Consider the following 26573-nt stretch of genomic DNA (forward strand, 5'->3'; position numbering starts at 1 on the left):
ACGAGCGGGTCTGGTCAGGTCCATATTCATATTATTGGTTATAGGGCGCATTAAAGGGGTCATATTATTATTATATTTTTCAAAATGTTAAAATGTTGTTGTTTTTATCCTTTGTGGGGGGGCGTGGCCTGTGGACCTGCAGCAAAGCAGGGGCTGTTCATCTAATCACCCATCACTCTGTTAAAAGGCAGCAGCCGGGGAGGAGAGTTGGAGTAAAACACGAACAACAGCGAAAGAAAGTCTGACACATACAAAAATAGGATTGCTGAAAAGCCCCAAAAAGGAGGACTTATTGCAAAATAAACACTATTGTAAATCTGGAATAGCCTGTCATGTCGGGGCTTGGTGGTCCGAAGAACCCGGAAGCAAGAGTCTTCCACACCTTCATTGTGGGGACATTGTTGAGTACCTGACTTCCCCCTTAGCCAAGTATACGGTGAAGACCTCAACGGCGAAGGAAGGCTGCAGCAGAAAAGGGTCCCCCAATTGTTTTGGACTCCACGCCACCGGACCCTGACCTGATTCTGTCAAGGGTCGTGTGGTGAGTGTCTGTGCACCAGTCTCCCCACGTTAAACTAAGTCACGCACAGGCATCCTCCATAAAAGGATACACCCCTACCAGGAGGATCGTCATACTCGTTCAAGTGACCACCGATGATGATGATGATAACATTTTGATGTTGTTTACTTGAGTCATCTTGCAGTCTACACATATCTCTTATGTGTGGCTGCCATCTACTGGTCACACTTATCAGTACACCATGTACCAAATAAAATAGCTTCGAGGTCGGCAAGCGCAGCAAAAATTATTCCCTACTTTAGGCTTAAGTTTTGAGAAAATGAAAGGATTTTAAGTGCGCCTTATAGTCCGAGGTATACGGTATTCAGATCAACCTTTGTCTAAGCTGACGGTTGTAGACTTAAGTGTGGGCCACGTCAGCCACTTACCGACACGGAGCTGAAAGTCTTTGGCCGAGTGCCTGTTAATCTCCTTCAAGGTCTCCTGCATGGCCAGGGCAAACAGGACCAGCTCGCTCAAGTGATTCCACTCGTCCATGGACACCTAGAGCGGGGTCGGACGGAGGCGGAGTTGAAACAGGCACATTTCAAAGAAGTGATGTCACACCTGTCTGTCCGGGGCCAGACCAGAGGCGGCCATGTAGCAGCTCCCGATGGTCTTGATCTTCTCCACATAGTGGAAGTACGACTCCTCCAGCAGCTGAGGAGAAACGCAGCAATAAAAACTTGTTTCAATAAATCAATGTTTACTTATATAGTCCTAAATCACGAGTGTCTCAAAGGGCTGCACAAGCCACAGCCACATCCTCGGCTCAGATCCCACATAAGGGCAAGGAAAAACTCACAACCCAGTGGGATGTCGATGTGAATGACTATGAGAAACCTGAGAATCCAGTCCATAGTGGATCTGACATAATAGTGAGAGTCCAGTCCATAGTGGATCTAACATAATAGTGAGAGTCCAGTCCACAGTGGATCTAACATAATAGTGAGAGTCCAGTCCATAGTGGAGCTAACATAATAGTGAAAGTCAAGTCCATAGTGGATCTAACATAATAGTGTGAGTCAAGTCCATAGTGGATCTAACATAATAGTGAGAGTCCAGTCCATAGTGGATTTAACATAATAGTGAGAGTCCAGTCAATAGTGGATCTAACATAATAGTGTGAGTCAAGTCCATAGTGGATTTAACATAATATTTAGAGTCCAGTCCATAGTGGATCTAACATAATAGTGAGAGTCCAGTCCATAGTGGAGCTAACATAATAGTGAGAGTCCAGTCCATAGTGGATTTACCATAATAGTGAGAGTCCAGTCAATAGTGGATCTAACATAATAGTGTGAGTCAAGTCCATAGTGGATTTAACATAATATTTAGAGTCCAGTCCATAGTGGATCTAACATAATAGTGAGAGTCCAGTCCATAGTGGAGCTAACATAATAGTGAGAGTCCAGTCCATAGTGGATCTAACATAATAGCGAGAGTCCAGTCCATAGTGGATCCAACATAATCGTGTGAGAGTACAGTCCGTAGTGGATCTAACATAATAGTGAGAGTCCAGTCCATAGTGGATCCAACATAATAGTGAGAGTCCAGTCCATAGTGGATCAAACATAATAGTGAGAGTCCAGTCCATAGTGGATTTAAAATAATAGTGAGAGTCCAGTCCATAGTAAATTTAACATAATAGTGAGAGTCCAGTCCATAGCGGATCCAACATAAAAGTGAGAGTCCAGTCCATAGTGGATCTAACATAATAGTGAGAGTCCAGTCCATAGTAGATTTAACATAATAGTGAGAGTCCAGTCCATAGTGGATCCAACATAATAGTGAGAGTCCAGTCCATAGTGGATCTAACATAATAGTGAGAGTCCAGTCCATAGTGGATCCAACATAATAGTGAGAGTCCAGTCTATAGTGGAGCTAACATAATAGTGTGAGAGTCCAGTCCATAGTGGATCTAACATAATAGTGAGAGAGTCCAGTCCATAGTGGATCTAACATAATAGTGGGAGTCCAGTCCATAGTGGATTTAACATAATAGTGGGAGTCCAATCCATAGTGGATCCAACATAATAGTGAGAGTCCAATCCATAGTGGATCTAACATAAGAGTGAGAGTCCAGTCCATAGTGGATCCAACATAATAGTGGGAGTCCAATCCATAGTGGATCTAACATAATAGTGAGAGTCCAATCCATAGTGGATTTAACATAATAGTGGGAGTCCAATCCATAGTGGATCCAACATAATAGTGAGAGTCCAATCCATAGTGGATCTAACATAAGAGTGAGAGTCCAGTCCATAGTGGATCCAACATAATAGTGGGAGTCCAATCCATAGTGGATCTAACATAATAGTGAGAGTCCAATCCATAGTGGATCTAACATAATAGTGAGAGTCCAGTCCATAGTGGATCCAACATAATAGTGAGAGGTCAGTCCATAGTGGATCTAACATAATAGTGAAAATCCAGTCCATAGTGGATCCAACATAATAGTGAGAGTCCAGTCCATAGTGGATCTAACATAATAGTGAGAGAGTCCAGTCCATAGTGGATTTAACATAATAGTGGGAGTCCAGTCCATAGTGTATCTAACATGATAGTGAGAGTCCAGTCCATAGTGGATCTAACATAAGAGTGAGAGTCCAGTCCATAGTGGATCTAACATGATAGTGAGAGTCCAGTCCATAGTGGATCTAACATAAGAGTGAGAGTCCAGTCCATAGTGGATCCAACATAATAGTGAGAGTCTCTTTTTTACTTTGTCTTTTAACATGTTCTATCTACACTTCTGTTAAAATGTAATAATCACTTATTCTTCTATTGTTGGATACTTTGCATTATTTTCGGGTGATACCAAAAATTTAGGTATCATTCCGATACCAAGTAGTTACAGGATCATACATTGGTCATAATTCAAGTTCTCATGTGTCTAGGAACATATTTCCTGAGTTTATCAACATAATATAAATGTTAAAAAAAAAAAAACCGAAAGATTGTTTGATGCTAAAAAATGTTGATGTAATCATAGTAGTATCGACAAAATACTTGGTATCATTACAGTGGATGTCAGGTGTAGATCCACCCATGGTGTTTGTTTACATTGTGACGCCAGTGAGCTACGGTGCATAGTGAAGCATGTTCAGCTATTCCTCGTCCTGCAGTGATAATGATACTTGTAAGAAACATACTTTATTTGTCGCCATCGAAACGAGGATTAGAGATTTAGAAGTAACTAAAACACTGCAGACTGCGGCGGGACGTTAGCCACTAGCTAGCTAGCAGTGTCTTAAAGTTAAATATTATGACAAACTGAATGGAATCTTGCAGCCTTTTTGCTGAGTAAAAGAATCTACATGAAAAGAATGTAAAAATTTGTAATATTAACTATAAACGATAAAAAACCAAATATCAACAACATTTGAACGTCTCTCCTCTTTACTTGCCAGGCGACTTTTTCAAGAGCGATCTTTTAGTTAAAGTGAAAGTACCAATGATTGTCTCACACACACACAAGGTGTGGTGAAATTTGAGGATTAGTGATTTAGAAGTAGCTAAAATACTGCAGACTGTGGCGGGACGTTAGCCACCAGCTAGCTAGCCATGTCTTAAAGCACCTCATCCTGAGGGCGTTTCAGCGTAATAACTTCACCTTTATCGTCAGTTTTTAAGCCAAATGCGTCTGTTCTCCATTTTCTGTCCCCACACTGTGTCTGCTTGTAAGTACTCTGTGATTGTGTGCTGCCAAATATGCTCCTCAGCTCGTAAAAACAGGAATGTCACGATGCGGCGACGACACGCCGTCATTCCCGTTTTTTTTTGTCGCAGAATGGTACTGAATATGATTCATTAGTATCACGGCGTTACGGCGCACGCGCAGTCTGCTCCTCCCGCCCCTGCTCGCGCTGAGAGCAGCACAAGCCTGCAGACAATCGGCAATGTGCACATCTGGAAATGATGAGGCCGAGCTGCTTAAACAACCAGTGGACGCAGGGATCCTCGCGGGAACTTAGTTTACCTCTTTGGAATCCGTAAGCCTTATGCTCTCTCTCTCTCTATCTCTCTGCGTTTTCCCTCGAGTGAAGTGAAGTGTGAATTATATTTATTTAGCACTTTTCTCTAGTGACTCAAAGCGCTTTACACAGTGAAACCCAATATATAAGTTACATTTAAACCAGTGTGGGTGGCACTGGGAGCAGGTGGGTAGAGCGTCTTGCCAAAGGACACAACAGCAGTGATTAGGATGGCTGAAGCGGGGATCGAACCTGGAACCCTCAAGTTGCAGGCACGGCCGCTCGAACCAACCGAGCTATACCGTGTCCGACATGGTATACTATGTACCTCCCTTCCCGCGTCTTAACCATTGTGCTCCCTAGTGATTCGGACTGCCTTCCTCGATCCTCGACCCTCGCATGGACACGCACTCTGACGCCTCTCTCTCGCCCTGGATCATCTGCCTGCCCCTCGGACTGTCTTCCCGCCTTGTTCCCTCTCCTCGTTTCAACATCACGGTAACACACAATTAATTACACACATAGTCTTACACCACACACTCTTGTATTTCGGTCACACATTCCATTCTATAGTTTAGTAGTATTGATTATATTATACTGCCCCCTTGTGTCTGTGCCGTCTCTACTCCCTCCTACCACAACACGCGGTACTATACTAGTAACACCGTACAACCCTACTCTATTGTTATCTAATATTATTCCCTCTGTTTCCCCTTTAGATGTGTTTTGACAAGTGATCAATTGTTCTTTTAATGTTTTGTCCCAGATGATTGTCAACAAGTCACATCACTATCAAGCGTTACCTCATCAAAGCCAGCGATGATCTCATTGAGCAGTCGTAGGCAGTCCACACCTTCATGCCGGACCTCTTTTTGCTCAAAGTACTCATTAAAGCCAGCAACGGAAGCAAACATGACTCCCACTTCATCATATGACTGGGAGTAGAGTTCCTACAAAGAAAACACGGATTGATCCGTATGCTGCGGTAGAACAAAAATATGGCTGATCGATATTAGTCTGCAAAAATATGGCTGATCGATATTAGTCTGCACCTCATCGTTCTTGCTGCGCTCCAAGAAGTGTCGGGCCACGTGGACGGGCAGGATATTGTGCAGAAGACATTCGTTGTGCTCCCGAAGCTCCCGCATGTCCTCAACTTCCTGCTGAGCCTGCAGACGCCACAGGAAGTCCAGCCTGGCGGTGGCTTCCCACTGATAGGAGAAGGGCAAAAACGTTACTTCCATTGCCGGCGACCTAGAAGGTATAGAGGTGGCGAAAGTACCTGGCGTCCATTGTAGAAGACAGCCACGATAAACATGACCAGGAGAAGAATGGCGATCCATTTCCTCCTGACGTAGTGAGACCTGTGGCCGTGGAACGATCTGATCAGTTAGTCAGTCCCTCCAGGATTTCATGAACTTTGTTGTGATTGGCCTTAAAAAACGGCTGCAATATTTTGAGGCTTTAAGATTGAACCGAGTCCGTTGTGGTGAAGAAGCAGCTGATTCTACCAAGAATGTCCTTTGTCACAGATTCTGTTCAAAACTTTTATGGACAGAATTTCTAGGCGCAGTCAAGGCGCTGAGGGGATCCGGTTTGGAGGATAGGATAGGATAGGATAGATCTTTATTGTCATTGGACAAGTACAACGAAATTTCATTTCCAACACAGTCCCGCTAAGAGAAGACATACGTTACAGGGGGGGACAAGACGAGACCGCCAACGGATCAGCCACTTGCGGCGCTCCTTAAAAAGGTGAGAAAAGGGTGACATTGGGAGAGGGGGGAGTAAAAAAAAATATCAGTCTAAGGCTAGACCCTCAGGAAGGGTCCAGACTGAGTCCCAGGAAAAAACCTGCATAGAAAAGCACATATACATATTATAACATACATCTCGAGATATCTAGCAACAGAGGGAAGGTGGTTCAAGGTCATGGTGGTAGGCCGCAGCTCTCAGGCGCTGACCATCCATTCATCACCCCTATGGGATTTGTGTCGAGGGTGTTGGGTTGGGGTGGTAGGGTGTGTATGTGTGACGTATATTTTTGTGGTGTGTGTGTGTAAGCCCGTAGTGTGTCTGTGTTCCGCGGCCTTGATGTATTGCAGTCGCTAGTCCAAAGTAAACAACAACAGGTGTGTGTCCATGATAGACAAAAAGGGAGTTTGTTGTGTCTTCGCTGCGCTGTCCTTCAGGAGAGTCTCGAAGCCAGGGAAACAATCCAAGTTAGAATGATTTTGTATGCGGGTAGAATAAAATTTGCTTTTCACCCTATATTGTCTTTGACTGGTCCTCAAAACTGCGGGGTAGACAGTCCGATGTAATCCTCAGTTCTTCCCGCATCCTCCAATCATTTGTGGCAGCTTTGGGGTACTTTGAAGACTGCCAGCAACTTCCAACTTGTCGACAAACCAGAGCAACGCTTACTCAAATCAGCAGATGTCCTGTTGTCATAATTCCAAATAGGTGGATATCTTCGCATCCTCGACAGAAAAGGGTTGCCAGCCACGCGGCTCTCCTTCTTCTCCCAAGAGTCCGTCGTGTGTCCAGCAACAACTGCTTCGTCATGACAGCAGGTTCCCCCAAAACCCAAGATCTTGTCAATTTTGTTGAGGCCAGTTAAATAGTTCCAATGTTTAGATTTGGAGAGCAGTGCAAAAAGAGGCAACAAGAAAGTTAAGGCAAGACAAAACAAAAAGGCAAGCAGGAGAGATAAGAGAGAGGAAAGTGGAGCATCCACCCTCGATGAGTGCCAGAGAGAAAATAGGTGGATGCAGGATTAGGTTTCTGCTTTTTGCAGATGACGTGGTCCCGGTGGCTTCATCTGGCTAGGATTTTCAGCTCTCACTAGATCGGTTTGCAGCCGAGTGTGAAGCGACCGGGATGGGAATCAGCACTTTCAAGTCTGAGTCCATGGTTCTCGCATTGGAAAGGGTGGAGTACGATCTCCAGGTTGGGGAGAAGATCTTGCCCCAAGTGGAGGAGTTCAAGTACCTCGGAGTCTTGTTCGGTTTGCAGCCGAGTGTGAAGCGACCGGGATGGGAATCAGCACTTTCAAGTCTGAGTCCATGGTTCTCGCATTGGAAAGGGTGGAGTACGATCTCCAGGTTGGGGAGAAGATCTTGCCCCAAGTGGAGGAGTTCAAGTACCTCGGAGTCTTGTTCGGTTTGCAGCCGAGTGTGAAGCGACCGGGATGGGAATCAGCACTTTCAAGTCTGAGTCCATGGTTCTCGCATTGGAAAGGGTGGAGTACGATCTCCAGGTTGGGGAGAAGATCTTGCCCCAAGTGGAGGAGTTCAAGTACCTCGGAGTCTTATTCGGTTTGCAGCCGAGTGTGAAGCGACCGGGATGGGAATCAGCACTTTCAAGTCTGAGTCCATGGTTCTCGCATTGGAAAGGGTGGAGTGCCATCTCCGGGTTGGGGAGGAGATCTTGCCCCAAGTGGAGGAGTTCAAGTACCTCGGAGTCTTGTTCACGAGTGAGGGAAGAGTGGATGGTGAGATCGACAGGCGGATCGGTGCGGCGTCTTCAGTAATGCGGACGTTGTATCGATCCGTTGTGGTGAAGAAGGAGCTAAGCCGGAAGGCAAAGCTCTCAATTTACGGGTCGGTCTACGTTCCCATCCTCACCTATGGTCATGAGCTTTGGGTCATGACCAAAAGGACAAGATCACGGGTACAAGTGGCCGGAATGAGTTTCCTCCACCGGTTGGCGGTGCTTTCCCTTGGAGATAGGGTGAGAAGCTCTGGTCATCCGCGGGAGCTCAAAGTAAATACTTCAACACATGGAGAGGAGCCAGATAAGGTGGTTCGGGCATCTGGTCAGGATGCCAACCGGACGCCTCCCGAAATAGGTGTTTAGGACAGTGTTTTCCAATCCCTGTGCCGTGAGATACAGTCTGGTGTGCCGACCTATTAGGGTTAAAAATATTTCTAGCAAACCAGTAATTATAGTCTGCCAATTATGTGTTAGTTGTATTGAGCGTCTGTGCTGTCTAGAGCTCGGCAGAGTAACCCTGTAATACTCTTCTATATCAGTAGGTGGCAGCCGGTTGCTTTGTAGATGTCGGAAACAGCGGGAGGCAGTGTGCAGGTAAAAAGGTGTCTAATGCTGAAATCAAAAATAAATGAGCTGATTTCCCCGAAGAAAAGGCATTGAAGCTTAGGGAAGGCTATGCAGAGTGAAACTAAAACTGAACTGGCTACAAAGTAAACAAAAACAGAATGCTGGACGACAGCAAAGACTTACTGTGGAGCAAAGACGGCGTCCACAATGTACATCCGAACATGACATGACAATCAACAATGTCCCCAGAAAGAAGGATAAAAACAACTGAAATATTCTTGATTGCTGTCAAGGATGGTGTGGTGAGTGTCTGTGCACCAGTCTCCCCACGTTAATCAAAGTCAGGCACAGGCGTCCTCCATGAAGGGATACACCCCTACCAGGAGGATCGTCATACTCGTTCAAGTGACTGCCGATGATGATAATGATGATACCATACTGGTGTTGTTTACTTGAGTCATCTTGCAATGTGTGACTGCCATCATATTGCAGTCTACACTTATCTGTTATGTGTGGCTGCCATCTACCGGTCACACTTATCATTACACCATGTACCAAATGAAATAGCTTCGAGGTCGGTAAGCGCAACCAAAATTATTCCGCACATTAGGCGCAAGTTTCTATACTAATACTGGTATAACGTAATAACATACAACCCGATGTACTACATTACCCAGAAGGCTTTGAAGTAGGGTTTGAGCTATGCGGGACAATGACAATTGTATTGTTTGAGCAATTAAGAGTTGGAGGTGGAGGGGAGGGGGGGGTACAGGTCCGGTGGCTATGGATGAAGTGCTGGCTGTTTAGAGTCGGGACCCGGGGTGGAACGCTCGCCTGTGCCTCGGTTGGGGACACCTCTGCACTGCTGACCTGTCTCCCCTTGGGATGGTCTCCGGCTGGCCCCACTATGGACTGGACTCTCACTATTATGTTAGTTCCACTATGGACTGGACTCTCACAATATAATGTTAGATTCATTATGGACTGGACTCTCACTATTATTTTAGATCCACTACCGATTGTAGCTGAGATAGGCGCCAGCGCCCCCCGCGACCACGAAAGGGAATAAGCGGTAGAAAATGGATGGATGGATGGATATGGACTGGGCTCTCACTATTATGTTAGATCCACAATGGACTGGACTCTCACTATTATGTTAGATCCACTATGGACTGGTCTCTCACTATTATGTTAGATCCACTATGGACTGGACTCTCACAATATAATGTTAGATCCACTATGGACTGGACTCTCACTATTATTTTAGATCCACTATGGACTCGACTGTCACTATTATGTTAGATCCACTATGGTTTGGGCTCTCACTATTATGTTAGATCCACTATGGACTGGACTCTCACTATTATGGTAGATCCACTATGGACTGGACTCTCACCATTATGTTAGATCCACTATGGACTGGACTCTCACTATTATGTTAGATCCACTATGGACTGGACTCTCACTATTATGTTAGATCCACTATGGACTGGACTCCCACTATTATGTTAGATCCACTATGGACTGGACTCTCACAATATAATGTTAGATCCACTATGGACTGGACTCCCACTATTATGTTAGATCCACTATGGACTGGACTCTCACTATTATGTTAGATCCACTATGGACTGGACTCACACTATTATTTTAGATCCACTATGGACTGGACTCTCACAATATAATGTTAGATCCACTATGGACTGGACTCTCACAATTATATTAGATCCACTATGGACTGGACTCTCACAATTATGTTGGATCCACTATGGACTGGACTCTCACTAGTATGTTGATCCACTATGGACTGGACTCTCACAATATTATGTTAGATCCACTATGGACTGGACTCTCACTATTATGTTAGATCCACTATGGACTGGACTCTCACAATATTATGTTAGATCCACTATGGACTGTACTCTCACAATTATGTTAGATCCACTCTGGACTGGACTTTCACAATATTATGCTAGACCCAGTCGACGTCCATTGCATCTGGTCTCCTCTAGGGGGGGGGGGGGGGGGGGGGGTTACCTAAATTTGCGGTCCTCTCCAAGGTTTCTCATGGTCATTTTCATTGTAATCCCTCTGGGTTGTGAGTTTTTCCTTGCCCTTAAGTGGACTCTGTACCGCAGATTTGGTTGTGGCTTGTGCAGCCCTTTGAGACACCGGTGATTCAGGGCTATATAAATAAACGTTGATTGATTGATTGATTGGATGAAGTTGCATTCTTATTTTGCGTGAATTGGAAGGGTCGCCACAGTGGGAATAAATAACCATTCCTTTTGAGGGTCTGACCTGTGCAGCGTGTCATGGCGTGCGAAGGCGAGGAAGGCCAGGTGGATGAGGTAGGAGTAGACGGCCACCGCCAGCAGCAACACGGCCAGCTTCAGCAGGGAATTGAGACGCAGGAACACGGCGCACGTCACCATGGCGATCACGCCGCTCAACACAAACACCTGCATAGGTAAAGCCACGGCAGATTTTGGAGTTGCAACACTTTTAATGCTCACAAGTGTGTTGATGATTATTACCTCTGGGAATGTGCACAAAGTGAGTGAGCGTGGAGAAATGTTGTCTCTGTCCGACACATTCCACTCTTCTCTGTCCGTCACGATGCACCACACCTGCAGTCCAAAAAAAAAATTAAAAAAATGGAAAGGACTTTTTCTTTCTTGCATATTATTTGTATCGGTTATAATAATTTGGTATTTCTTGTTGTAATGTACACAAACAAAAGCTGGTGACGTTGGAACGTTGTGTCAATCGTAAATAAACACAGACATAAGTTAAGTACCATTGATTGCATTCGACCCATCACCCTTGATCACCCCCTGGGAAGTAAGGGGAGCAGTGAGCAGCAGCGGTGGCCGCGCCCAGGAATAATTTTTGGGCGATTTAACCCCCAATTCCAACCCTTGATGCTGAGTCCCCAGCAGGGAGGTAATGGCTCCCATTTTTATAGTCTTTGGTATGACTCGGCCGGGGTTTGAACTCACAACCTACCCATCTCAGGGCGGACACTCTAACCACTAGGCCACTGACGTGTTTCACAGTCCCAAATCACAATGAGACAAATTAATGAGCTTAAAGTATCCACTTAGGGAAATATCACACATCAATTGAGGAGGTGAGAGGAGATTTTATGACTTGAAGGTCTCTGGGTACCCATCAACATTGTTGGTCCTATTGTTCCGATTCATAGGCAGCTACCAACATTGTTGGTCCTATTGTTGGTCCAATTGTTGGTCTTATTATTCCGATTCATTGGCAGCTACCAACATTGTTGGTCCTATTATTCTGGTTCATTGGCAGCTACCAATATTTTTGGTTGTATTGTTGGTCCTATTATTCCGGTTTAATGGAAGCTATCAACTTTGTTGATCGTATTATTTTGGTCCTATTATTCCGGTTTATTGGCAGCTACCATCATTGTTGGTCCTATTGTTTGTCCTATTATTCCGGTTTATTGGCAGCTACCAACAATGTTGGTCCTATTATTCCGGTTCATTGACAGCATTCAACATTGTTGGTCTTTTTATACCGGTTCATTGGCAGCTACCAACATTGTTGGTCCTATTATTCTGGTTCATTGGCAGCTACCAACATTTTTGGTTGTATTGTTGGTCCTCTTATCCCGGTTTAATGGAAGCTATCAACTTTGTTGATCATATTATTTTGGTCCTATTATTCCGGTTTATTGGCAGCTACCATCATTGTTGGTCCTATTGTTTGTCCTATTATTCCGGTTTATTGGCAGCTACCATCATTGTTGGTCCTATTGTTTGTCCTATTATTCCGGTTTATTGGCAGCTACCAACAATGTTGGTCCTATTATTCCGGTTCATTGACAGCATTCAACATTGTTGGTCTTATTATACCGGTTCATTGGCAGCTACAAAAATTGTTGGTCCTATTATTCCGGTTTATTGGCAGCTACCAACATTGTTGGTCCTATTATTCCGGTTCATTGACAGCTACCAATATTGTTGGTCCTATTGTTGGTCCTATTATTCCGGTTTATTGGCAGCTACCATCATTGTTGGTCCTATTGTTGGTCCTATGATCCCAGTTTATTGGCACACTACCAACATTGTTGGTCCTACTGTTGGTCCTATTATTCCAATTTATTGGCAGCTACCAACATTGTTGGTCCTATTGTTGGTCCTATTATTCCGGTTCATTGGCATCAACCAACATTATTGGTCCTATTATTCCGGTTCTTAGACAGCTACCAACATTGTTGGTCCTATTGTTGGTCCTAATATTCCGGTTCATTGGCAGCTACCAACATTGTTGGTCCTATTATTCCGGTTCATTGGCAGCTACCAAAATTGTTGGTCCTATTGTTGGTCCTAATATTCCGGCTCATTGGCAGCTACCAACATTGTTGGTCCTATTATTCCGGTTCATTGGCAGCTACCAACATTGTTGGTCCTATTATTCCGGTTCATTGGCAGCTACCAACATTGTTGGTCCTAATATTCCGGTTCATTGGCAGCTACCAACATTGTTGGTCCTATTATTCCGGTACATTGGCAGCTACCAACATTGTTGGTCCTATTATATCGGTTCATTGGCAGCGACCAACATTGTTGGTCCTGTTATTCTGGTTCATTGGCATCTATCAACATTGTTGGTCCTATTATTCCGGTTCATTGGCATCTACCAACATTGTTGGTCCTATTATTCCGGTTCTTAGGCAGCTACCAACATTGTTGGTCCTATTGTTGGTCCTATTATTCCGGTTCATTGGCATCTACCAACAGAGTTGGTCCTATTTTTCAGGTTCATTGGCAGCTACCAACATTGTTGGTCCTAATATTCCGGTTCATTGGCAGCTACCAACATTGTTGGTCCTACTATTCCGGTTCATTGGCAGCTACCAACATTGTTGTTCCTATTATTCCAAGACATTGGCAACTACCAACATTGTTGGTCCTATTATACCGGTTCATTGGCAGCTACCAACATTGTTGGTCCTGTTATTCTGGTTCATTGGCATCTACCAACATTGTTGGTCTTGGTCCTATTATTTGGGTTCTTTGGCAGTATTATCCGGGTTCTTTGGCAGCTAACATTGTTGGTCCTATTATTCATGTTCATTGGCATCTACCAACATTTTTGGTCCTATTATTCCAGGTCATTGGCATCTACCAACATTGTTGGTCGTATTGTTGGTCCTATGATTCCGGTTTATTAGCAGCTACCAACATTGTTGGGGCTATAATTCCGGTTTACTAGCAGCTAATGACACTGAGAGCCTGGCACGAGGGTCTCACCATGTCCATGGCGGCTAAGCCAAAGTTGATGACGATAGCCACAAGTGTGAGCATGTTGCGAGCGCTGTTGTTTTCATGGATCCAGCAGCAGAATTGCTGCAGCTGAGCCGGGCACCAGCGGAATTCCTCAGCCAAGGCCACCAGCAGCAGCAGCGTGTACGTGAGCAGGAACAGGGAAAACTGGAGGACGGCTGGGAACAACCTACCGGGAGAAGACCAGGAGGTTGGTTATCAACCGTCAGGTTGACTCTGTATCGTCTTACCTGGGAGCGGAGATGAGTGCCTGGGCAGCCATGACGAAGAGGAGCATGATGAAGGAACAGACCAGGTTGGAGTTGAACATTTCATCCCTCATCTGGGAAAACTATGGCGGCCACAAAGGAGGATTAGAAGTCAAGATTGAGAGATTTTTGCAAGGTTCTGTAAATCTGTCCGCACCTTCTCCTCGATGTGAGTGTCTTTGAAGACCAAAGACAGGGGGGTGATGTGCTCCTGGTGCATGCGCTCACTGCTCCGAAGCTCGATGGCATGGTTGATGCGTTCATTGATCTGCTTGGAGGTGGACGACCATATGTTGGGTAAGGATCCGTTGGTAAACGAGGCCAAGATCTGTAAAGGAATATGAGGTTGATCAGATCAGTGGAGTCATGACTATGACTTTGAGTCAAAACTTACACCAGGGTTGTCAAACTCATTGTAAACATGGCCGTTCTCAGAAGGCAGCTCGCCCGATTGCAGCCCCCCGTGACCCCGAAGGGAATAAGCTGTAGAAAATGGATGGATGGATGGATCATCATAACTTTATGCTTAAGGGCCGTTGATATAAATTATTGTCAATTGTGCTGAAGTGGTATTTTTGTATCTATGCAAGCTGGCAATCCAAAAGGTTGCCAGTTGTTTTTAATAAGTGTGGTGTCCAGATTCGGCCTGCTGATGGCCAATGCCAAACACCGCCGTGACACAGACAGAGCAGAGACAAGGCCGAACACGGCCGTTACGCAGACATAGCAGAGACAAGGCCGAACACCGCCGTGACGCAGACAGAGCAGAGACAAGGCCGAACACCGCCGTGACGCAGACAGAGCGGAGACAAGGCCGAACACCGCCGTGGCGCAGACAGAGCGGAGACAAGGCCAAACACCGGCGTGACGCAGACAGAGCAGAGACAAGACCGAACAGTGCCGTGACGCAGACAGAGCGGAGACAAGGCCAAACACCGGCGTGACGCAGAGAGAGCAGAGACAAAGCCGAACACCGCCGTGACGCAGACACAGCAGAGACAAGGCCGAACACTACCGTGACGCAGACAGAGCAGAGACAAGGCCGAACACCGGCGTGATGCAGACAGAGCGGAGAAAAAGCCGAACACCGCTGTGACGCAGAGAGAGCAGGGACAAGGCCGAACACCGCCTTGACGCAGACAGAGCGGAGAAAAAGCCGAAAACCGCCGTGACGCAGACAGAGGGGAGAAAAAGCCGAAAACCGCCGTGACGCAGACAGAGCAGAGACAAGGCCGAACACCGCCGTGACACAGACACAACAGAGACAAGGCCGAACACCACCGTGACGCAGACACAGCGGAGACAAGGCCGAACACCGCCGTGACGCAGAGAGAGCAGAGACAAAGCCGAACACCGCCGTGACGCAGACACAGCAGAGACAAGGCCGAACACTACCGTGACGCAGACAGAGCAGAGACAAGGCTGAACACCGCCATGACGCAGACAGAGCAGAGACAAGGCCCGACACCGCCGTGACACAGACAGAGCAGAGACAAGGCCGAACACCGCCGTGACGCAGACAGAGCAGAGACAAGGCGATATGACCTGCGTCACTTACAATCATCGTTTTTTACTTAAAAAACGCTGATTGTAATTTTTTTACAGTGGATTACTGTAAATGGAAAAACGGCACTACTGGGGTTTTTTACAGTAAAATTCTGGTGACTGAGCTGTCAGTTTTTTACTGTAAAATCTACAGTTTTTTTTCTTTTTTACAGTGGATTACTGTAAATGGGAAAAAGGTACCACTGTTTGTTTGTTTTTTACAGTAAGATTCTGGTGACTGAGCTATGAAGTTTTTTTTATATAGAGTGAATTACTTTAAATGGAAAAACTAAACCACTGGTTTCTCCAGTAAAATTCTGGTGACTGAGCTGTAGGTTTTTTACTGTAAAATCTACAGTTTTTCTTTAGTTTTTTGACAGTGGATTACAGTAAATGGGAAAATGGTACCACTGATTTTTTTGCTTTTACAGTGTGTTACTGTAAATGGGAAAAAAAAAACGGTACAAACGTTTTTTTTACAGTAAAATTCTGACGACTGAGCTGCCTGTCCTTTTTTAACTGTAAAATCAGCAGGTTTTTTTTTCTTTTTACAGTGTATAACTGTAAATGGGAAAACGATATCACTTTTTTTACAGTAAAATTCCGGTGACTGAATCATCGTTTTTTACTTAAAAAAACGCAGATTGTAATTTTTTTTGCACTGAATTACTGTAAATGGAAAAACGGCACCTCTGTTGTTTTTTTTACAGTAAAATTCTGGTGACTGTCAGTTTTTTTTACTGTGAAATCGACAGGTTTCTTTTTGTTGTTGTTTTTACAGTGGATTACTGTGAATGGAAAATTAGAAACACTGTTTTTACAGTAAAATTCTGGTGACTGAGCGACCAAGTTTTTTTTTTACTTAAAAAACAATGATTGTAATTTTTTTATAAAGTGAATTACTTTAAATGGAAAAACGAAACCACTTTTTTCCCCCAGTAAAATTCTGGTGACTGAGCTGTCGGTTATGTATTGTAAAATCTGCAGTTTTTTGTTTATTTTTTTGACAATGGACTACTGTAAATGGGAAAACGGTACCACAGATTTTTTTGAAAATTACATTTTGGCAACTAAGCTGCCGGTTTTTTTTCAAACAGTAAAATCCACAGTTGCCTTTACAGTGTTACTGTAAATGGAAAAAAAAAAAACACAGTACAATAGTTTTTTTTACAGTAAAATTCTGCCCTTTTTTTTTTTACTGTAAAATCAACATTTTTTTACAGTGTATAACTGTTAATGGAAAAACGGTATCAAAGTATTTTTTTTTTCATAAAATTCTTGGAACGTAGATGCCAGTTTTTTACTACAAAATCTATAGTCATTTTTACAGTGTATATTTTCATGGAGAACTTGCTTTGAAATCTTAAATCAATCAGATATTTAAGTACTCCTTTTTTATTTGAACCAATAAATGTGTGGCATGTATGATAATATAATATTTGTTGCATTATTAGAAAAGTGCATGGATATTTTTCTGTGAAAAAGGAGCTGGATACAGTAATTTATTGATAGATATCGATGTGTATACATATCGACTCACACTTTTCATGTCGATGGCGCTCCCGAATGGATTTTCTTGGCTGCAAGCTCGACTTGTTTTCTGGACTTTGGGCGCCTCGCCGTGGTTTTCTTCATGTCTGTCCGCCAGAGGACAGATGAAGAAGGTGTCGATGTTATGTCGCCGCAGGAAGTCATTGCGCTCCCCTCCGCGTCCGTCCTCCGTCTGGTAGGTTCCTTCCAGGCAGTCCAGGGTCGCCTTGGAGATGTGGATTCGCCTGTGGAAAGGCAAAATGTGCACAGAACAGTAGCTAAATTGGCAGAAAAACGTATTGACTCAAATATTCAATATTAAAAGTACAAACCCCGTTTCCATATAAGTTGGGAAATTGTGTTAGATGTAAATATAAACAGAATACAATGATTTGCAAATCCTTTTCAACCCATATTCAGTTGAATCTGCTACAAAGACAACATATTTGATGTTCAAACTCATAAAATAATCATTAACTTTAGAATTTGATGCCAGCAACACGTGACAAAGAAGTTGGGAAAGGTGGCAATAAATACTGATAAAGTTGAGGAATGCTCATCAAACACTTATTTGGAACATCCCACAGGTGTGCAGGCTAATTGGGAACAGGTGGGTGCCATGATTGGGTAAAAAAACAGATTCCCAAAAAATGCTCAGTCTTTCACAAGAAAGGATGGGGCGAGGTACACCCCTTTGTCCACAACTGTGTGAGCAAATAGTCAAACAGTTTAAGAACAACCTTTCTCAAAGTGCAATTGCAAAAAATTTAGGGATTTCAACATCTACGCTCCATAATATCATCAAAAGGTTCAGAGAATCTGGAGAAATCACTCCACGTAGGCGGCATGGCCGGAAACCAACATTGAATGACCGTGACCTTCCATCCCTCAGACAGCACTGTATCAAAAACCGACATCAATTTTAAAGGATATCACCACATGGGCTCAGGAACACTACAGAAAAGCACTGTCACTAAATACAGTTGGTCGCTACATCTGTAAGTGCAAGTTAAAGCTCTACTATGCAACGCGAAAGCCATTTATCAACAACACCCAGAAACGCCGCCGGCTTCTCTGGGCCTGAGATCATCTAAGATGGACTGATGCAAAATGGAAAAGTTTTCTGTGGTCTGACGAGTCCACAAATATTCGACATCGTGTCATCCGGACCCAAGGGGAAGCGAACCATCCAGACTGTTATCGACGCAAAGTTGAAAAGCCAGCATCTGTGATGGTATGGGGGTGCATTAGTGCCCAAGGCATGGGTAACTTACACATCTGTGAAGACACAATTAATGCTGAAAGGTACATACAGGTTTTGGAACAACATATGCTGCCGTCTAAGCGCCGTCCTTTTCATGGACGCCCCTGCTTATTTCAGCAAGACTATGCCAAGCCACATTCAGTATGTGTTACAGCAGCGTGGTTTCATAGTAAAAGAGTGTGGGTACTTTCCTGGCCCGCCTGAAGTCCAGACCTGTCTCCCATGGAAAATGTGTGGCGCATTATGAAGCGTAAAATACGACAGCGGAGACCCCGGACTGTTGAACGACTGAAGCTCTACATAAAACAAGAATGGGAAAGAATTCCACTTTAAAAGCTTCAACAATTAGTTTCCTCAGTTCCCAAACGTTTATTGAGTGTTGTTAAAAGAAAAGGTGATGTAACACAGTGGTGAACATGCCCTTTCCCAACTACTTTGGCACATGTTGCAGCCATAAAATTCTAAGTTAATTATTATTTGCAAAAAAAAAAAAAAAGTTTATGAGTTTGAACATCAAATATCTTGTCTTTGTAGTGCATTCAACTGAATATGGGTTGAAAAGGATTTGCAAATCATTGTATTCTGTTTATATTTACATCTAACACAATTTCCCAACTCATATGGAAACAGGGTTTGTATATTTATTCTAGCAATGTTTACATGCATAATAACAGGTACCCTAGCAAGTCAATTTAACTTTATATACTGGATTTTTTTTTTACTATAAGGCGCACTTAAATCCCCTTCGTTTTGTCAAAACTCGACAGTGCGCCCAATAGCCTAATGTACGAAATCATTTTGGTTGCGCTTACCGACCTTGAAGCTATTTTATTTGGTACATGGTGTAATGATAAGTGTGACCGGTAGATGGCAGTCAGACATAAGAGTTACGTGGAGACTGCAATATGACTCAAGTAAACAACACCAAAATTGTATATGTTCCATTGAAAATATAGAACATTACACACGGCGCTCAAAAATCTTTTAAAATGTTTTCGTACGACTTTGGTAAGCTACCGTATATTTCAGACTATAAGGCGCACTTAAAATCTTTTCATTTTCTCAAAACTCGTCAGTGCGCCTTATAGCCCGGGGCCCCTGACGTACGGAATCATTTTGGTTGCGCTTACCGACCTTGAAGCTAGTTTATTTTGTATGTGGTGTAATGATAAGTGTGACCGGTAGATGGCAGTCACACATAAGAGATATGTGGAGACTGCAATATGACTCAAGTAAACAACACCAAAATTGTTTATGTTCCATTGAAAATATAGAACATTACACACAGCGCCCAAAAGTCTGTCAAAATGTTTTAGTACGACTTTGGTAAGCTGTGAAGCCAAACCGCTTCAATGGATTGTACTGTGCAGAAGTGTTTTACATTTAGAAAAAAAATAAATATTATGACTCCTTTAATGTGCTCTATAATCCGGTGCACCTTTTGGTGTCATGTCTGTGGATCATGTTTTTGTTTAGCCATGTGCTGTTTGTTTTTGGGACACTCAGTTCCAGTATTTGCACTTCCTTGTTTGTTTTGTTTCCATGACTACCCATTAGTTTTCACCTGTCCTTATGTCACGCACCTGTCTCACGTTTTGCACTCGCACACCTGTCACAAATCACCACAGCATTATTTAAACCTGTAGTTGCCAGGTAGTCAGCCTGGCGACTTTACCTTTACCCACGTCATGCCATGCTACCTCTCCTTCATGTCATACCCTGCCTGTCACTCATACTGTCCATGATTTCCCTCCTGCCCATGCCACGTAAGTTTTTTGGTTTTTATGTCACAGTTATGGAGTTTTGCCTTTTGTCCATAGTTCTGCCTTTGTGCTAGTTTTTGTTTTCATTAGTCACGTTTGTTCTCCGCCATTGTGCGCGCCTTTTGTTTGCTTCCTTTTTCTGTAGTTTGTTAATGTTAAAATCAAATATGTACTTACATTCACGTCTTGCCCGCGCCAACTTTCCTTTGCCTTCCGGAAAAACAAACCCCATAGTCCACGTATTGACATTTGTATGAAAATAGACCAGACGAGGCCTGCTCTTCGGCAGTGCGCCTTATAATCCGGTGCGCCCTATGGTCCGGAAAATACAGTATCCTTATTTTGCACTCTTCATATTCACAGATGTTGATTTTGTCATAAAAAAAACAATATTTTCCTAAAAATGGTCTTGAAAAAGAGGAGTCGTCTTACATTTGGGTGAATAGGGTACTACTCTCCAGGGATTCTAGCACGAAGCGAGCACTCACCCTGGTATCCCACCTGCCTCCAGCATGTTGGCGATGCCCACATCCCAGGACCAGACGTCAAACTGCCATTTCTGCAGCCCCAGCACCCCGCACAGGACTGAGCCCGAATGGATGCCGATCCTCATGTCCATGTCGAAGTGGAGCAGCTTCCGTACGGACCTGACGTTGGCGAGTGACCAGAGGTGTTAGTATGTACTGCAGACCTGGGCAAACTAAGGCCCGGGGGCCACATGAGGCCCCTTTAAGCTTTTTAATCTGGCCCGCCGGACATTACCAAATCATTTTTTTTAGATCTTTAAGACGGAAAGTGTAGCTGCCATTATGATGTGTACTCATGTTTTCTAATGACCGGAAGTCTTCAACTATACTAAGTATTTCAATGGTTGGAATCTGCGCTATTTAGTTACTATGGTCATTTAATTAGTTACTATGGTCATCTAATTAGTTACTATGGTCATCTAATTAGTTACTATGGTCATCTAATGAGTTACTATGGTCATATAATTAGTTGCTATGGTCATCTAGTTAGTTACTATGGTCATCTAATTAGTTACTATGGTCATCTAATTAGTTGCTATGGTCATGTAATTAGTTACTATGGTCATCTAATTAGTTACTATGGTCATCTAATTAGTTACTATGGTCATCTAATTAGTTGCTATGGTCATCTAATTAGTTACTATGGTCATCTAATTAGTTGCTATGGTCATGTAATTAGTTACTATGGTCATCTAATTAGTTACTATGGTCATCTAATTAGTTACTATGGTCATCTAATTAGTTACTATGGTCATGTAATTCGTTACTATGGTCATGTAATTAGTTACTGTGGTCATATAATTAGTTACTATGGTCATATAATTAGTTACTATGGTCATCTAATTAGTTACTATGGTCATCTAATTAGCTACTATTGTCATCCAATTAGTTACTATGGTCAATCTAATTAGTTACTATGGTCATCTAATTAGTTACTATGGTCATCTAATTAGTTGCTATGGTCATGTAATTAGCTACTATTGTCATCCAATTAGTTACTATGGTCAATCTAATTAGTTACTATGGTCATCTAATTAGTTACTATGGTCATCTAATTAGTTACTATGGTCATCTAATTACTTACTATGGTCATCTAATTAGTTAATATGGTCATCTAATTAGTTACTATGGTCATCTAATTAGTTACTATGGTCATCTAATTAGTTACTATGGTCATCTAATTAGTTACTAAGGTCATCTAATTAGTTACTAAGGTAATCTAATTAGTTACTATGGTCATCTAATTAGTTACTATGGTCATCTAATTAGTTACTAAGGTCATCTAATTAGTTACTATGGTCATCTAATTAGTTACTATGGTCATCTAATTAGTTACTAAGGTCATCTAATTAGTTACTATGGTCATCTAATTAGTTACTATGGTCATCTAATTAGTTACTAAGGTCATCTAATTAGTTACTATGGTCATCTAATTAGCTACTATTGTCATCCAATTAGTTACTATGGTCAATCTAATTAGTTACTATGGTCATCTAATTAGTTACTATGGTCATCTAATTAGTTGCTATGGTCATGTAATTAGCTACTATTGTCATCCAATTAGTTACTATGGTCAATCTAATTAGTTACTATGGTCATCTAATTAGTTACTATGGTCATCTAATTAGTTACTATGGTCATCTAATTACTTACTATGGTCATCTAATTAGTTAATATGGTCATCTAATTAGTTACTATGGTCATCTATTTAGTTACTATGGTCATCTAATTAGTTACTATGGTCATCTAATTAGTTACTATGGTCATCTAATTAGTTACTAAGGTAATCTAATTAGTTACTATGGTCATCTAATTAGTTACTATGGTCATCTAATTAGTTACTAAGGTCATCTAATTAGTTACTATGGTCATCTAATTAGTTACTATGGTCATCTAATTAGTTACTAAGGTCATCTAATTAGTTACTATGGTCATCTAATTAGTTACTATGGTCATTTAATTAGTTACTATGGTCATCTAGTTAGTCACAGCAGCTCAGATGAGGCACCAAGCAGTGTGGGTGGGGAGCGTTTCCACAGAGTGTCAGCCTGAAATGCGGGTGTCAATCAATCAATCAATCAATCAATCAATCAATCAATGTTTATTTATATAGCCCTAGATCACAAGTGTCTCAAAGGGCTGCACAAGCCACAACCACATCCTCGGCTCAGATCCCACATAGGGGCAAGAAAAAACTCACAACCCAGTGGGATGTCAATGAGAATGACTATGAGAAACCCTGGAGAGGACCGCAGATGTGGGGGACACCCCCCTCGAGGGGAGACCGGATGCAATGGACGTCGAGTGGGTCTAACATTATATTGTGAAAGTCCAGTCCGTAGTGGATCTAACATAACAGTGAGAGTCCAGTCCATAGTGGATCTAACATAATAGTGAGAGTCCAGTCCATAGTGGATCTAACATAATAGTGAGAGTCCAGTCCATAGTGGATCGAACATAATAGTGTGAGAGTCCAGTCCATAGTGGATCTAACATAATAGTGAGAGTCCAGTCCATAGTGGATCTAACATAATAGTGAGAGTCCAGTCCATAGTGGATCTAACATAATAGTGAGAGTCCAGTCCATAGTGGATCTAACATAATAGTGAGAGTCCAGTCCATAGTGGATCTAGCATAATAGTGAGAGTCCAGTCCATAGTGGATCCAACATAATAGTGAGAGTCCAGTCCATAGTGGATCTAACATAATAGTGAGAGTCCAGTCCATAGTGGATCTAACATAATAGCGAGAGTCCAGTCCATAGTGGATCTAACATAATAGTGAGAGTCCAGTCCATAGTGGATCTAACATAATAGTGAGAGTCCAGTCCGTAGTGGATCTAACATAATAGTGGGAGTCCAGTCCATAGTGGATCTAACATAATAGTGAGAGTCCAGTCCATAGTGGATCCAACATAATAGTGAGAGTCCAGTCCATAAGTCCAGTCCATAGTTGATCTAACATAATAGTGAGAGTCCAGTCCATAGTGGATCTAACATAATATTGTGAGAGTCCAGTCCATAGTGGATCTAACATAATAGTGAGAGTCTGGTCCATAGTGGATCTAACATAATAGTGAGAGTCCAGTCCATAGTGGATCTAACATAATAGCGAGAGTCCAGTCCATAGTGGATCTAACATAATAGTGAGAGTCCAGTCCATAGTGGATCTAACATAATAGTGAGAGTCCAGTCCGTAGTGGATCTAACATAATAGTGGGAGTCCAGTCCATAGTGGATCTAACATAATAGTGAGAGTCCAGTCCATAGTGGATCCAACATAATAGTGAGAGTCCAGTCCATAGTGGATCTAACATAATAGTGAGAGTCCAGTCCGTAGTGGATCTAACATAATAGTGAGAGTCCAGGAGTCCAGTCCATAGTGGATCTAACATAATAGTGAGAGTCCAGTCCATAGTGGATCTAACATAATAGTGAGAGTCCAGTCCGTAGTGGATCTAACATAATAGTGAGAGTCCAGTCCATAGTGGATCTAACATAATAGTGAGAGTCCAGTCCATAGTGGATCCAACATAATAGTGAGAGTCCAGTCCATAGTGGATCTAACACAATAGTGAGAGTCCAGTCCATAGTGGATCTGACATAATAGTGAGAGTCCAGTCCATAGTGGATCTAACATAATAGTGAGAGTCCAGTCCATAGTGGATCTAACATAATAGTGAGAGTCCAGTCCATAGTGGATCCAACATAATAGTGAGAGTCCAGTCCATAGTGGATCCAACATAATAGTGAGAGTCCAGTCCATAGTGGGGCCAGCAGGACACCATCCCGAGCGGAGACAGGTCAGCAGCGCAGAGATGTCCCTAAGCGATACACAGGCAAACGGTCCACCACGGGTCCCGACTCTGGACAGCCAGCACTTCATCGGTGTCAAAGTTGTAAAGCTTAATGATATCTCAGATATATCAGATAGTAGGTGGGGGATTTTTGTTGCATTTTTGTTGCGTTTCGCTTGATTGTAAAATATTTTGATGGAGAGGGGTGGTGACGTTAATATGTTGTCAATATTCAGTGTTTTATCCTTCATAGTTAATATTGTAAATCACACATTCCTTTATGTTCATGTACATTCTGGGTGTGTCCTTCGGTAAAAAAAAAAAGTTAAATTCTACATCTGCAGTCCCCTCCAAGGTTTCTCATTGTTATCCCATTGGGTTGAGTTTTTTCTTGCCCTGATGTGGGATCTGAACCGAGGATTTTTTTGTGACTTGTGCAGCCCTTTGAGACACTTAGATGTAGGGCTATATATGTAAACATTGACTGATGTAATAATTGAAAATTCCATTCCAGTTTTTAAGGGCAGTCTGTCATAAAGTTCTTAGCATTTAGAAATGATCGTGAGTGTGCATTACTGTTCCTTAAAATAGATATACCGACCCCCCAGACACATCTTTTTAATCTAAATTTGTCCCCCCCTGAGGCAAAATAATATTGATAGCTGCAAACATAAAAAAAAAAAACGCTATATCAGGTAGCCTGAAGTCCAGGGGTCACCAACGCGGTGCCCGTAAGGACCAGATGAGTCGCCCGCTGGCCTGTTCTAAAAATAGCTCAAATAGCTGCACTTACCAGTGAGCTGCCTCTATTTCTTTAATTGTATTTATTTACTAGCAAGCTGGTCTCGCTTTGTTCGACATTTTTAATTATAATAGAGACAAAACTCAGAAAGACAATTTTAGAGAAAAAATACAACCATAAAAATGATTTTAGGATTTTTAAACACATATACGTTTTTACCTTTTAAATTCCTTCCTCTTCTTTCCCGACAATTTAAATCAATGTTCAAGTAATTTTTTTATTTTTTTTTAATGAAGAATAATAAATACATTTTTATTTACTTCTTCCTTTTAACTTCTGTTTTTTCGACGAAGAATATTTGTGAAATATTTCTTCAAACTTATTATGATTAAAATTCAAAAAAATTATTCTGGCAAATTTAGAAAATCTTTAGAATCAAATAGAAATCTTATTTCAAAGTCTTTTGAATTTCTTTTAAAATTTTTGTTCTGGAAAATCTAGAAGAAATAAGGATTTGTCTTTGTTAGAAATATAGCTTGGTCCAATTTGTTATATATTCTAACAAAGTGCAGATTGGATTTTAACATTTAAAACATGTCATCAAAATTCTAAAATTAATCTTAATCAGGAAAAATTACTAATGATGTTCCATAAATTCTTTTTTTAATTTTTTCAAAAAGATTTGAATTAGCTAGTTTTTCTCTTCTTTTTTTTGGTTGAATTTTGAATTTTAAAGAGTCGAAATTGAATATAAACTGTGTTTCAAAATGTAATTTTAATTTTTTTTGTGATCTCTCCTCTTTTAAACCGTTCAATTAAGTGTTTTCTCATCATTTATTTTCTACAAAAAACCTTCCGTAAAAGGAAAAAAATGTAAGACGGAATGATGGACAGAAATACCCATTTTTTATATATATATATATATACATATATATAGATTTATTTATTAAAGTTAAATTGATCAAATTGGCTATTTCTGGCAATTTATTGAAGTGTGTATCAAACTGGTAGCCCTTCACATTAATCAGTACCCAAGAAGTAGCTCTTGCTTTCAAAAAGGTTGCTGACCCCTGCTGTAGTCGGACTCACCGTATGGTGTTAATCATAGCCAGCCCCATCTCGACGCAGTGACGGGCGTGGGCACGTTGGGGTTCTGGTACTCCTGAGACGCAGTAGTAACAGTCTCCAAGTATCTTAATGCGCAGACACTGGTGCTCCTGGACATGCGTAACGAAAACACAT

The 26573-nt window shown here is 42.3% G+C and overlaps 1 protein-coding gene across 2 annotated transcripts in view; it reads right to left on the minus strand.

The window, feature by feature from the left end:
* The window catches only part of si:dkey-206f10.1 (adenylate cyclase type 8), a 45680-nt gene that overhangs the window by 4558 nt on the left and 14549 nt on the right, over positions 1-26573 (minus strand). Inside the window, exons 7-19 of one of the 2 annotated variants that reach the window (XM_061885988.1) lie at positions 26421-26548; positions 20755-20913; positions 17250-17484; positions 14322-14492; positions 14147-14247; positions 13884-14085; positions 11136-11228; positions 10900-11060; positions 5819-5900; positions 5589-5747; positions 5340-5486; positions 1127-1219; positions 949-1063 (exon numbers count right to left, since the gene is read on the minus strand). In XM_061885988.1, coding sequence (XP_061741972.1) covers positions 949-1063; positions 1127-1219; positions 5340-5486; positions 5589-5747; positions 5819-5900; positions 10900-11060; positions 11136-11228; positions 13884-14085; positions 14147-14247; positions 14322-14492; positions 17250-17484; positions 20755-20913; positions 26421-26548 — 1846 coding nt within the window. Of the gene's footprint in view, positions 1-948; positions 1064-1126; positions 1220-5339; positions 5487-5588; positions 5748-5818; positions 5901-10899; positions 11229-13883; positions 14086-14146; positions 14248-14321; positions 14493-17249; positions 17485-20754; positions 20914-26420; positions 26549-26573 lie in introns of both variants that reach the window. The other variant, XM_061885987.1, reaches the window with a different exon arrangement.

The sequence above is a fragment of the Nerophis ophidion genome, linkage group LG24, assembly GCF_033978795.1.
Source record: "Nerophis ophidion isolate RoL-2023_Sa linkage group LG24, RoL_Noph_v1.0, whole genome shotgun sequence".
NCBI classification, from domain to species: domain Eukaryota; kingdom Metazoa; phylum Chordata; class Actinopteri; order Syngnathiformes; family Syngnathidae; genus Nerophis; species Nerophis ophidion.